The 13,799-nt window shown below is 41.7% G+C and overlaps 1 protein-coding gene across 1 annotated transcript in view; it reads left to right on the forward strand.

Moving 5' to 3' along the window:
* The window catches only part of LRRC1 (leucine rich repeat containing 1), a 178,818-nt gene that overhangs the window by 65,468 nt on the left and 99,551 nt on the right, over nt 1-13,799 (forward strand). The window contains exon 2 of the mRNA XM_006893133.1: nt 3,122-3,239. Coding sequence (XP_006893195.1) covers nt 3,122-3,239 — 118 coding nt within the window. The remainder of the gene's footprint in view (nt 1-3,121; nt 3,240-13,799) is intronic.

A 13,799-nucleotide genomic window follows, 5' to 3' on the forward strand; every position in this document is an offset into this window, starting at 1 on the left:
TGTGAGCAGGAATAGGGATGTGATAAGAGGTAGTAAGCAAGAAAGAAAAGTGTCAATATTTATTAGAAAGGCGAAAATACTCAGAAAAAGCCATGAGCAAATTTCCTACAATTCTAGTTTATGATGATGTCGTTAGGTGCCATCAGGTTGAACAACAGGTCTGAACTTTATCCTGTTCCATCTTCCCTATCTGTGGTACACTTAAGCCATTTTTACAGTCACTGTGTTAATCTATCTTCTCATAGTTCATAGTCAATCCATTTTTCAGGTGCTCCCGATAATCTTTTTAGTATTCCATTACCTGCAACAGTTGTTTATGTTTACTTCACACTATGAAGGAGTTTGGACAAGTGGGAGATGATTAGCTGATCTTCAGTAATTTATAGGACACTCCTATAACACTAAGATTTCTTGTCTTCCTTTCTAAGAAGAAGGAATATTAATACTCTTACCAGGAGAGAAGGGAAAAAAAATCTGGTCAGAAACAGGGAATGAGAAAAAGAAACATTTTATTCAACTAAATTAAAGAGCTCAGTAAAAACAATGTGATGTCTATAAGAAGACTGTCTGGTGTAACATTGCAGACCACAGCAAGTTGGGTTTCTTTTTATATAATTTTACAGAATGTGCTCTAAGTTGGTCAGTAGAGCTATAATCGAACATGGTGTTGGGTTGAAGAATGGTGTCCGTGTGTCCCATCACGTGGTTACTCTGGTCTAAGGCACCCTGCCCAGCCAGCTACATGGATTGTTCTTCTTGGCCCTGGCTAATCTCAAAAGGAAGGCATAGAGCTTGTTGATATTTCCCCTGAATACCTGAGAAAGTTGGAGTTTGTGGATTAATAAAGTCTTAATGGCATTGTGTTTATCTTATAAGAAAGTAGTTAAAGTACTTGTGCACCATATTCATATCAAATCGTGATAAAGAGAGCAGGAATAAGGAACTACTATTTTCAGATAGGAATCAAGTTGAATAGGGTTGTTTTTACAATTGGAATATGCTTCCTAAGTTGAATAGAGTAGTATTTGTGATAGGTTCTACTTGAAGAAGTTTTTAAGATGTGGAACGACACTTTAAATGTGCTCGCTTTTGTAATATCTGATGGGTGTGGGGTTTTGTATGTAGGTTATCATTTCAATAGACATAAAAACTAATGTGTTATTCACTGTGGATCTGTCTACATATCTTATTGCCTTGATTTCTTATATTATTTCTGAATGGTCCCTTGAGTGTATGGAAGTAGTGATCGTTTTTGTACTTTTTGCTATTATGCTTTTCCGGGAAAACAAAGTGAGCTTTTCGTGCTTGAGTAAACACATTGATGTATTATGAAACTGTCAGACTCTTTGAACAGTTGGCACAAGCTCAATTATTCAAATATGTGACTCCTTTGAATGGCTTTTGTGTCAGCTAATGCTTCAGTACAGCCAGCATAAAGAAATTTCAGTACCTTTCCTTAAGAATTTAGAGTTCAACTGTATGAATAAGGAAATCCAGAAGGATTAGCCCTTTTGTTGAGTAGTTTCTTCATTATCATATGCAGCTAATTGGCAGCATCCATTTACTGAGATTCATAGTTCATTCTAGTCTAGGCTTTTCTTTTTGTTTGTAAAGAAGTAGTTTTCAAAAGTCTTTCATGCATTTTCCCCCCATCTCCTAACATGGTTCCCCCTCCCCTGTCCATCTTTCTTTCTTGTCTATGTCTGGGTATACTTTTTTACACAATGTGCCTGCAGTTTTGTTTTTATATTAGTTGTATTTGCAGTGTGAATTTTTTTGTAATAATTGTTTAAATGATACTTATGTAATCATATATTAATAATTTGTCTTGCTTGACAAGTGAGGTTTCTAGAGTTTTCATGTTGTTACATGGGCAGTGTTTGTCATTATTGCTTGTTTTTAATTTTTTTCTGTTGTGTGATGATGATAGATAACCCAGAAGTAGCATTATAAGACCAGTGGACTTGAAAAATGTGTATGGTTTATGGATAGCCCAATTAAAGTTACAAATAACATGCGGGTAAATAACATGAGTAAAACATTTACGACCTAGTTGCTTTCCAAGGGAGCTCTGGTGGCCTAATGGGTAAAGAGTTGTGCTGCCAACCCAAATACAAGTGGTTTGAATCCACCAGGTGCTCCACAGGAGAAAAATGAGCAGTCTCTTCCTGTGTGATTTACAACCTCTGAAAACCCGATGGAGGCTGAGCTATGAGTTGGCTCTGGCTCGATGGTGCATAAACAACAATAACAGTTTCTCTCTTAATGACAACATCTCATGTACCTCCACTGTGTTTGTTGTTATGTGCTGTTGAGTTGCTTGCGACTCATAGCGACCCTATGTACAACAGCACTAAACCTTGCACTATCTTGGGCCAATCTCACTGCCTCCAACACAGTCATCCCAATTACCCCAGTCACTGAATGAGTCCACCTCATAGAGGATCTTCCCCTCCTGCACCATCCCTCCAGCATGATGTCCCTCTCCAAGGACTGGTCCCTCCTTACAACATGCCCAAAGTATGGCAGACAAAGCCCCAGAATCCTGGCCTCCAAGGAGCCACCTGGTTTAACCGCCTCCAGGATGAATCTTTTTGTTTTCTTGGCAGTCCATGGTCATTCAATACTCTTCTCCAGCACCACAGCTCAAAGGCATCAGTTCTCCTTCTATCCACCCTAGTCATTGTCCAACTCTATGACACATAACAAGTGATTGCAAAGACCATTGCCTGTATCAGATGCGCCTTAGTCTCCAGAGTGAAACCATTGCTCTTCAGTACTTTGGAGAGGTCCCTAACAGCAGACTTTCCCATCACAATACATCTTTTAATTTCCTGGCTGCTGGTGCCAAGAGTATTGACTGTGGAGCCAAGCAAACTAAAGTAGTGAACAATTCCAATCTCTTTACCATCCATCCTGATGCTGCCACTTGGTCCAGTGGTGAGAATCTGTCTTCTTGATATTGAGCTTCAATCCATATTGAAGCTGCAGTATCAAAATCAAGAAAATGACAAGTCCTTGACTTTTTTTTTAATTCTACATTTTGTTAAATTTTATATTAGTAAAAAAGTTTACATTGCGAATCCATGTGTGACCTATGTGAAATTCTTTTGTCTTTCAGCAATTTTTCCAGCTAATCCGATTACGAAAGCTTGGACTTAGCGATAATGAGATTCGGAGGCTCCCTCCGGAAATAGCCAACTTCATGCAACTAGTGGAACTTGATGTGTCTCGAAATGGTAAGAAAAAGGTTATACCTGGGATTACCCATTATGTTTGAGTCTTCAGATGATAAAAGTACTTTTAGTAAATCTTGCTAAATAATTTGTTTGCCTGATGGTTATAGAAAAGCGGTACATAAATTTGGGAATGAAATGAACATGATTAGTAATCTACCATTTTAAAATTTTGAAGTAAATTTAAAGGTATTTCCCAAAGAGAAGAACACATTTTAAAAAAGACAATACTCTCAAAAAGCAGGGTCAGTTAATAACTGGAGAATCTAGCACCTCATTATACCGAATGTGATGCCGAGCTCAAGGTGGTGCTTGCATGCCACCAAACCCGGGGTGGGGGTGGGGGGTGGGAAACCAGCCCAGGAGAAGGGTTGGTTTCCACTGGCCGGAACTGAATTGCCTGGTATGCTCTTGTGAGATACTGTCTTCCCGAGTGATAAGCCCTGCTTGCTGTTCAAGTGTTTTCTGTCATTTAAATCTATTTCAAGTCATGAGGGTGGTGGTTCTGCCCACTTGGATGTGTATAGTGTTTTTGTGGCCTTTGATTTCCAGAATTCACTATTACGCTGTTTCCTTTTATTGAATATCTGTAAGTGTTGTCATTGGGCAGAATCAAATTGATTCTAGCTCATAGTGACCTTAGAAGACAGAGCAAACCAACCCTCCAGCGTTTTCTAAGCTGTAGTAATTTTTGGACCTATAGGCAACATAATGTAGATGGAGAAGAGATTCAAATTGTCAACAAGTTCATCTTACTTGAATCTACAATCAGTATGCTTGGTCCCAGTAGTCAGGAAATCAGGAGATGTCTTGTACTGGGACAGTCTGCAGTTAGAGAGATCTCCAAATTATTGCGAAGTAATGATGTCAGTTTGAAGAATAAGGTGCATCTGATTCAGGCTACGGTCTTTCTGATCATTTGGTATGTATCTGAGGGCTGGACAGTGGAATATGACTAACCGAAGATATGATGCCTTTAACCTGTGGTTGTTAGAGAGAGTGCTGAACATCCCATAGACTGACAAAGGAACAAAAAATATGTGTTGGAGAGTGTAGCCAGAGTGCTCCTTGGAAGCACAGATGATAAAGCTTCACTGCACCTAGTTCAGGCATGTTGCTAGGAGGGGCTATTCTTTGGAGAGTGACATGGTTGGGAAGGTAGAGAGTCAGTGAAAAAAGTGGACAACCCTTGGCTGGGTGAATTGACATGGTGACTGCTGTAGTGGCCTCTAGTCCATTAGGAAGTGAGGATGGCCCAGGACAGGGCAGGGTTCAGATCTGCTGCATTGGGTCATTATGAATAACCTCTGACTTGTCGGTACCTCACGACAAGCTAACAATCATTTTTGGGAGCAGAACATCTGGCTTTTTATCCTGGAGAGTGACTAGAAAATTCAAATGCCTTTCAAATTGCAGCAGAGCACTGAGGCATTGCACCGCTAGGTTACTTAATACTGTTCAGTTTTAAATGAGAACTGTAGCTTAACTCGTTGTTTCAAAACCCTGGGAACATTCAGAGTGGAGTAGTAGTACCCTTACTTGTAATGTTGTGTACTATTGAGTTGGAACTGCCTCGTAGTTGACCCTCCAGCAGGTTTGTAGAGATGGAGATTGCCCATCTTTCTCCACGGAACAGTTTGTTATTTCAAACCATGTGCCTTTGGGATGTCAGCACAGTTTCTTACCACTAGGCCAAGAATTGTTGTTGTTGTTTGATGCTGTCGAGTTGTTGACGACTCATAGTGACCCTACGAATGAACAGTCTGAGCACTGTTCTACATAGAGTTTCCGGAGGCAAGCCATTTCTGAAGTGGATGCTGCTCCTGCTTCCAGGCTTGGTTTAGTCGGGAAGCTCCAGCCAACTCTGTCCACCATGGGTACCCGTTACCACGATTGGCACATCACTGTCACAGTCTTCAGCATCACAGCAACCACGAGTTACTTCTGTACAGTAACACACAGACCAGTGCTATACCACCTGCACATCAAACACATTCCCGGAAAAGCAGTCGACTCCAAAAGCTTGCCACAATTCCTGCTCTCACACCACCATGCTCCTGGCAAGGAGAGTTTCCCAAGACGCTGGGAGGAACCCAGGCTAACAATAAGAGATTAATAAATTGAAGTGGCAGCACCTCATGGTATTATCAGGATTAATTTGTTGTGAAGATGTTTGCGTGATTTTAAAAGACATACTGTTCTAAATTTTATATTGGCCAAAATCTGGATATGTTGTTATTGTTATGTGCCCTTGAGTTTACTACCACTCATGGTGACCCTGTGAACAGATCTGAACTGTGCCCTACCCTCCACCATCATCAAGTTCACTGTTAGAGTCACTGTGCCAGTTCTTGTTAAGGGTCTTCCTCTCTTTTTCTGATTCTCCACTTTTCCAAGCATGATGCCTTTTTCTAAGAACTGGCCCTTCCTGATAACATACCCAAAGTATGTGAGATGAAGGTTCACCATTCTCGCCTCTAAGGAACCTCCTGGTCTTACTTCCTCCAATACAGATCCCTGCAGGCCGGGGCATAAGACCATTATTGTAGGATGAGTATGAGGATCTAGAGGGGAAGGAGGGGGGGAGCAGAGGTCGTAGGATGGGTGGGGGCTGTATAGTGATCTAACACTTGGTGGTTTCGTAAATCACAAATGTCTTTTGGCAAAGTTGTATGTTTTAACACAGGAACCACTGTTACCTTTTATGCAAATTATTTCTGTCCTTGAAGGTACTGGAAAACAGTTTTGGGGAAAGTCTTATTTTAGACTGGATTAATTACAGGGATCCCAGATCTATTTTAGTAAAGGAGATTTTTTAAATTTTTTTATTTTTTACATACTCCTCCTACCCCTCACCTATTTTACTGTTTTGTTTTTTTGTGTGTGGTTTTAAAAAAATATTTTATACTGGTTTATTTACAAAGATTTGATATACACTGGATCTTTCCCATTTCCTCCAGTTCCTTAACCAACCCCTCCACCCATCAAATTGTGTGACCATACCACACCACCCCCCACCCATCCTACGACCTCTGCTCCCCCCCCCCCTTCCCCTCTGGATCCTCATACTCATCCTACAATAATGGTCTTATACCCCGGCCTGCAGGGATCTTCAGCAGTGACCCTAGGAGGGGAAGAATGAGAATGGGGGGGGGGACAGGAGGCACAGAAGCGTGGAGACAAGTTGAAAATTCCAATCAAGTCTCAATTTTATTGAAAGCACTCACAGCTTATACACAGAAGCACAATGGGGGGAGGGGAAGTATGCAGTGGAGGAGAATAGCATCATGTCATTTCTAGTAATCTAAAAGTTATCTGGTTAACAGAAACTTAGCAGGGCGTTTCCCGAAATCTATCCTCCCAGGGTGGGGTAAACTGAAACCTATCCTCCCAGGGCAACATTTCCAAACATGTCCTTAGAGAATTACAAAATGGCTTCAGCTAGGTTGAACTAGTAGCCCCCAACAGTCTTATACAGTATTTGTCATTATGAGTTAGTTCACTTAGTATTATGCTCTCTAGTCCCTCCTAAATTAGGTAGTAATTCACAGAATCATTGCTCCTGCATGTTGTGTAGTATTCCATCTTGTAAATGTACCATAATTTCTCAATCCATTAGATTGTGGTTGGACATCTGGGCCATTTCCATGTTCTTGCGATGGTGAATAATGCTGCTCTGAGCATTGGTGTACAAGTTTCCATTTGTGCCTTAGTTCTCATTCTCTCGGGGTATATTCCAAGTGGTAGAATAGCTGGGTCATATGGAATTTCTATGTTCAGCTTTTTGAGGAAGCACCAAACTGCCTTGCAGAGTGGTTGTACCATTTTACAATCCCATTAACAATGTATAAGAGTTCCCATCTCATTACATCCATACATACAGGCCTCATTACATACAGGCCATGGTCTTTGCAATCACTTGTTATGCGTCAGAGAGTTGGACAATGACTAGGGAGGATAGAAGCAGAATTGACGCCTTTGAGCTGTGGTGCTGGAGAAGAGTATTGAATGTTCCATGGACTGCCAAAAAAACAAACAGATCCAGCCTAGAGAGGGTTAAACCAGGCTACTCCTTGGAGGCAAGGATTCTGGGGCTTCGTCTGACATACTTTGGACATGTTGTAAGGAGAGGGGGATTGATTCTGTGACTGGGGTAATTGGGATGGGTGTGTCAGAGGCAATGCGATTGGCACAGGATAGAGCAGGGTTTAGGGCTGTTGTACATAGGGTCGCTGTGAGTCACAAATGACTCGACGGCACATAACAACAACGACAACAACAACAACAACCAGAACTGCTGACTCTGGGTCTGTTCTGTATGGTATATATTTAAGATATATGCAACCTGGTCAGCTGACTGTAAGAGATCCATATTTATTCCTATCCAAATAAAGGTGATCCGACAGAGTGTGGAAACCATCAAACAATATCACTAATATCACACACAAGCAAAATCATGCTGTAGATTATCCAAAAATGACTGGAACAGTACATTAACAGAAATCTACCAGACATATAATCTGGGTTTAGAAGAGACCATGGCACTAGAGACATTATTGCCAATGACAAATGGATCTTGGCCAAAAGCAGGGAGTACCAGAGGAATATCTATCTGTGCTTTATTGACTGTGCAAAGGCATTTGATGGTGTGGATCACAACAAATTGTGTCTAACCCTGAGAAGAATGGGAGTCTCATAACACTTGATTGTGTTCATGTTAAACCTAGACTTTGACTAGGAGGCATTCATCAGAACAGAGCAAGAAAACACTGCATGGTTCAAAATCAGGAAAAGAGTGTGTCAGGGATGTGTCCTGTCTCCATATGTTGTTAATTTATATGTGGAACAGATTTGAGAGACTGGATTTAGTGAGGGGGAGTGTGGCATCAGGATTGGAGAAAGACTCATCAGTAACTTGCATTATTCAGATGGTATAACCTTGCTTGCCGAAACTTAGGAGGGCACAAAACATTTGCTTCAGAAGGTCAAGGACTGTAGTATTCAATATGGACTGAAGGTTAACATGAAGAAGAAAAAGTTTGTCTTATTTTGCCCATCCTCACCACTGGGCCAATGAGCAAGCACTATGATAGATGGAGCAGAGATTGAGATTAGCAGTTTCAATTTGCTCATCTCCACAATCAACAGTTTTGGCTGCAGGATTCAGGAAATAAAAAAGAAAAATTGCATTGGGTAAGTCTGTTGTCAAGGACCTCTCTTGAGGAGCAGTGATGTAATTTTGGAGACTAAGATGTGCCTGATCCAGGCCATGGTCTTTACAGTTACATTCTATGCATCACACAGCTGGACAATGACTAAGGATAACAGAAGAATTGATGCCTTTGAGTTGTGGTGCTAGAGAAGAGTATTTAAGGTACCATGGACAATGAGGAGAAAAAAAGAGGTCTGTCTTGAAGAGGGTAGAACCAAGTTTCTTCTTGGAGGCAAGGAATTTGAAGTTCTGTCTCACAAACTTTGGGCACATGTCTAGGAGGGAGAGGGACCAATCCTTGGAAGGGTAGAGGGACAGCACAAGAGGAGAAGACCCTGATGAGATGGATTGACACAATAACTGGGGCAATGGGATTAGGTGCGTCCACATCAGTGAGACTGACTCAGGATAGGGCAGGCTTTAGAGCTGTTGTACATAGGGTCACTATATGAGTTGCAGGGAACTTGATGGCACATAATAACAACTGAGACTAATCTCTCTTGTGTATCTTTTTTACTATTAAAACAAACAGACAAAAGATTATTTATTCTTAAATGAGACTAATCTCTCTTGTCTATCGTCTTTTTAACAGATAGCAACTACCTTTTATAAAAAAAATGTCTGGCTCTTACCTCTGCAAGGAAGCAGTGACTTTGTAAAATGGTCATTGAAATCACAACTGAACAACCAAGATAGCAGTTTTTGACATTGACATTAGAAAGGAAAATAAGCAGGGATCCAGAAACTCTTGAGAAGAGGGAAAAGAAATAGTGGTTTTAATTATTTATCAGGAAGCAAAACATAAAGCCTGCAAGTTTCTAGTCCTAATATTCGTCTTCGTGTGATGCCCTGTTGAAAGTCTTCATTGTCAGCCACCAGTTTCCCAAGTTCCTACATCAAACTCTTTTCCAGCATCCATAGCTAGAAAGACAGACTTCCTGTCTGTTACCATGTGTCTGCTTTTACCCCCCAGCATGCTAACAGAAGGAGCTGAGCTTTTATTAAAGCCAGCGTCAGGGCACAAAAACATTTCGTTTCCTCTGCAAGCCTTCTCCTTTTTCTTCCTTTTCAGTTTTCCCTTCGGCAGATGGTTAAGGATTTTGCAGAGCCTTTTTGCAATGCTGAGGGAGAGTGGATTTCCCTTCGTGAATTGGCAGAGCTCCAGCTCAGTCACGTTTTTGAAGGAATGAGTGAGTGCGAGGGTGTTTTCATGTATGGTGAGTGGATGGATCAGGGGAACAGTACACAGGATGACTGACTCAGGTCTGTCTCTGAGGCTGTGGAAATACTGCACAGATGACGGCAGAACAAGGTCACGTTTACTATAGCCAGCAGGAACACAGGTCTCTGGGCAATTTCCAGGTCAGAGAAATCTCACTGTGCTTCCTCTCTCCTCTTCGTTTTTCTCTTGCAGATAAGATCACATTAACATGAATTTCCTAAGCAACTGAATAGACAAAAGTTACAAAGCCTGCAGCTTGAAAGGCAGTGTGAGAAAGCTTTTTGTGGATGCAAGATTCAAGCATTTGCATGGAGTTTTGGGGCTGGTGTCTGGGGCCCTGGCTGTGTCTCTTGCTGCCCCCTGAGTTCCGGCCTCACCCCTGGGTTGAGACAGGGCTGTGACTAGGCTGACCACTGTCGTGGAGGTGGCTTCCTCAGTTTTCGATTATTCAGAAGACAATGCTTTGACTGTGAATGGAAGAGGAAGGAAGGCCGGGTGTTGCTATCAAATAACTCCTATCTCTTGGATCAGTGCTTGTCAGGCTTGAGCGTTCATTGCTGAGGGTTTGGTTAAATGTGAGTTTGATGCAGTTTGGCCGCGTTGCTGAGAGCTCTCAAGTAATGCTCACCCTGCTGGGCTGACCACAAGATGTTAGATGTCACCATTCAGAAACCTGCGTCTGTGTGAGCAGCACTTGTTCTCTTAGCCTCTGCCACCATCCTCTCCACCCACCACCTTCCTGTGTGCAGGGTAGGAGCTCTTCAGCATAGGTCAGTGAAAGGATAGGATGCTGCCGCTCACTGAACCACAAGTTTGCTTCAATTCCAGGAGCAAGATCAGCCCTTTTCTTGTCTTCCCTTCCTCAAGTGAAGGAGAAAAGGACAAGTTTCATATTTCCCTTTAAAAAAAAAAAAACCCTCAGTAACCAAGGAGGAGAAATGTTTTCACAGACGTATTTCCTAGGCAAAGCTGCCAAGTTCTGCAAACACTGACTTTTGTGGCCTTGTTTTCTGATGTTTCAGGCACAGAGTCAAGAGGATTGGGTGCTGTGTTAGAAAAGAGAAGAGTGAATGGAGGGAGAAGAGGAAGGTGCCTAAGGGCATGGATAGGCTTTGAATATTCTTTTTCTGAGCTAAGAGTAGAGATACTTCAAGTGTCTACAAGTGTGACAGGTTTAATGACTAGAATGAGTCTTAAGTGCAGAGAAGATGCTAAGCTGGAGCCCTGATTTGGCCAGTTAGCACCTGGTTCACTTTGAGCAGTGCTTCCCTCACGATGCTGGCCTTTGTTTTATGGACTAGGACTCACTTTCTGTACAGAAACAGTAAGAGTCATAATTAACATACTTCTCATCTTCTGTTTTTGTTATGTGCCATCAAATTGAAACCTAGCTATAGCTGATTCTTCAGCTGGTTTTCAGAGGCTATAAATTGCATGAGAGGAGATTGTCTATGTTTCTCGGGTGGAATAGCGAGTAGATTTGAGCCATGTGCCTTTGAGTTGACAGTGCAACTCCTTACCACTAGCCTCCAGAGTGCCCTCAGGATTTAAGCAGTTGGGTTATTTTCTTATCTGGCAAATGGCTAAAATATATTTGGAAAGCCAACATCAGTGCTTTTTCCTAAATGTCTTGATTAAAGAATGATTGCCGTATGAGAGATTATAATAATCTGAATATGCTGTTCAAATGTTGTGTTTAATGGCTTATAATTAAGGTCTGAGGCAGCCTTCTGTGAGAAAGTGCGTAACTTCTGTGTCTGGATTCAGTGGCATCTGTTTCTCTTCTGCTCCCTGAGCCTTGGTTTAGCTGTTGGAGGAAAAACCCCTCTGGATATATGAGAAAAGGAATGGCTCCACTCTCGCTATCCAGGAATCTAGGGCAGACATTCTTAATGTACCAGGAATTCTGCCCCACGGGCTAGTCATTTGAGTTTTACAGCCTATGCTGTAATTTGACTTACATCATGGTACTATATCATTATCCATTTAGTTCTGTTTTGTTTTCCCCAAGTGTAAGGCTATTGTCACCAGAACACTGCTAGAAATCATTTTGAGTGTTCCGAAACAGCAATCTTTTAATATTGAATCATGGGGAGGAAGTTATCCTTTTTTCCTTTTGGATTATCATAACAACACCATGCTGCAGTTCTTACTAGATTTATCTCTTATTTCTGGTGGTCAGAATAGATTTCTAGTCATGTTAGTGATACGAGAAAAAAAAATAAATGGCTTCCTTTATAAAGAAATCTTATTCCAGTTTAAAAACTTGATTTACAAGAATGAGGCAAACCCAGAGAATATAGATAATATGTCAAAAATGGTGCAGGTGCAGCAGATAGGCATGGTGGGAGGAAAGAGACAGGTTAAAAATGCCATGCCAAAAGGGTCCTGGATTTTTATCTCTTGATCAGTGCCATGGTGTCAGCTCTGACTCCTGGTGACCTTTTGTACAACAAAATGAAGTGCTGCCCAGCCCTGTGCTGTCCCTGAAATTGTTTTTTCTCAGGGGCAAAATAATATAGCATAAAAATAAATAAAAAAACATGCTCAGGAACTATGCACCCTGATTATTTTGCAAGCTTGTATTAACAGGAAATTAAAAATAAATGAAGTTAACTTAAGCACACAGGAGGCAAGTAGACAGTAGGGATATCATTTCTCATTTCTTGGTTTTACACTTTGGTTAATCTCACGTCACTTGCCCCCTGCCTAACCGCGGGATGATGATAAGTGTCTGTGGTTGGTTGCTGCGGGCTTGTTTGTTGAAGTCTCAAACTCATCTCCAAGCCTGCTGGGATGACCTTGTGTAACACCACATCTTGGTGCTCTTGGGTATGCCTTGAAGAAAGCTTTTTCTCACAATCAGTAGATTCAATATGTAGAAGTGTTTCTACTTGATTAGAACAATCAGCCTTTCCCCCCTTTCTTTTATAATAGCTGTGTTCAACATCATCCAAAAAAAACCAGCAGAAGTCAGATTTCACCCATGCAGACTTCAGAATTGCCAGTCAAGCCGTTGTTCTTCCCTCCTGCTGTCCATTTCAGGCTGAGGTTTACCAGTCTGCACTTAACATTTCAGTAGGCAAGTAGGCAAATACTCCTGTTGCACCTACTGTTAAAGCAGCGCAGAAGCCCATCAGCAAGGGAAGCACATCACTTACAATGGGAGAGCTAGAAGGTATCTTGCCCAGAGCCCGTTCCTAGCTTTTGCATGTGATGCCTTTGAGTTGTGATGCTGGAGAAGAGTCTTGAACATAACATGGACCGCCAAGGAAACAAAATAGGTCTGTCTTGGAGCGGGTGAAACCACGTTTCTCATTGGAGGCTAGGATTTTGAAGCTCCGTCTTACATACTTTGGGCCAGGAGGGACTGATACTTGGAGAAGGACCTCATGCTCAGAAGGGTGGAGGAACAGTGCAAGAGAGGAGGACCCTGGATGAGATGGATTGATACTGTAACTGGGGCACTGGGGGTTGGTGTGTCAAAGTCAGTGAGACTGGCTCAGGACAGCGCAGGCTTCAGAGCTGTTGTACATAGGGCCACTGTGAGTTACAGGCAGCTGTACAGCACATAACAACAACTGTTTTCCTATCATGAATTTTCTCTGTGTCCTAACTTTTGCCATCTCTTGTTAGGAAGAAATAGAAAAAAAATGTGCAAAAACAAAAAAGGAATTACCTTTTATTCACAGCTTAAGTACCTCCAGTGGCATGAAACGTGTTACATGTGGGGCTGCTAACCAAATGATGAGTGGCTGCTTGAGGGGAGGAAGATGATGGGCAGTCTCCTGTTGTAAATGTTCACAGTATTCATAGCTGTGGAAACCCAGGGGAGGATCACAATGAGTCGGAATCTGTTTACCTCAGTGTGTTTGCTTTTTGTTTATTCATGTTCTAATTGAGAGAACAGTTTTTTAAAGTAGAGCTGGGGAAGCATAGGCCTTCTGCAGTGTTTTCTAGTCACCTTTCCTTGCAGCTTACTTTGATTTCAGGAAGCATTGCTTAATTGTGAAGATGAATACATTTTAAACACAGAAAACACTTGGGATACATTTTAAAAATCAGTTCCCTTTGATAAGCATATGCTACACTTTTCTGAATTATTGTTTCCCTTTTCTTGCCATTCCCC

Source organism: Elephantulus edwardii, unplaced genomic scaffold (assembly GCF_000299155.1).
Source record: "Elephantulus edwardii isolate Elephantulus edwardi_28Jun2011 unplaced genomic scaffold, EleEdw1.0 scaffold00124, whole genome shotgun sequence".
Classification (NCBI taxonomy): Eukaryota; Metazoa; Chordata; class Mammalia; order Macroscelidea; family Macroscelididae; genus Elephantulus; species Elephantulus edwardii.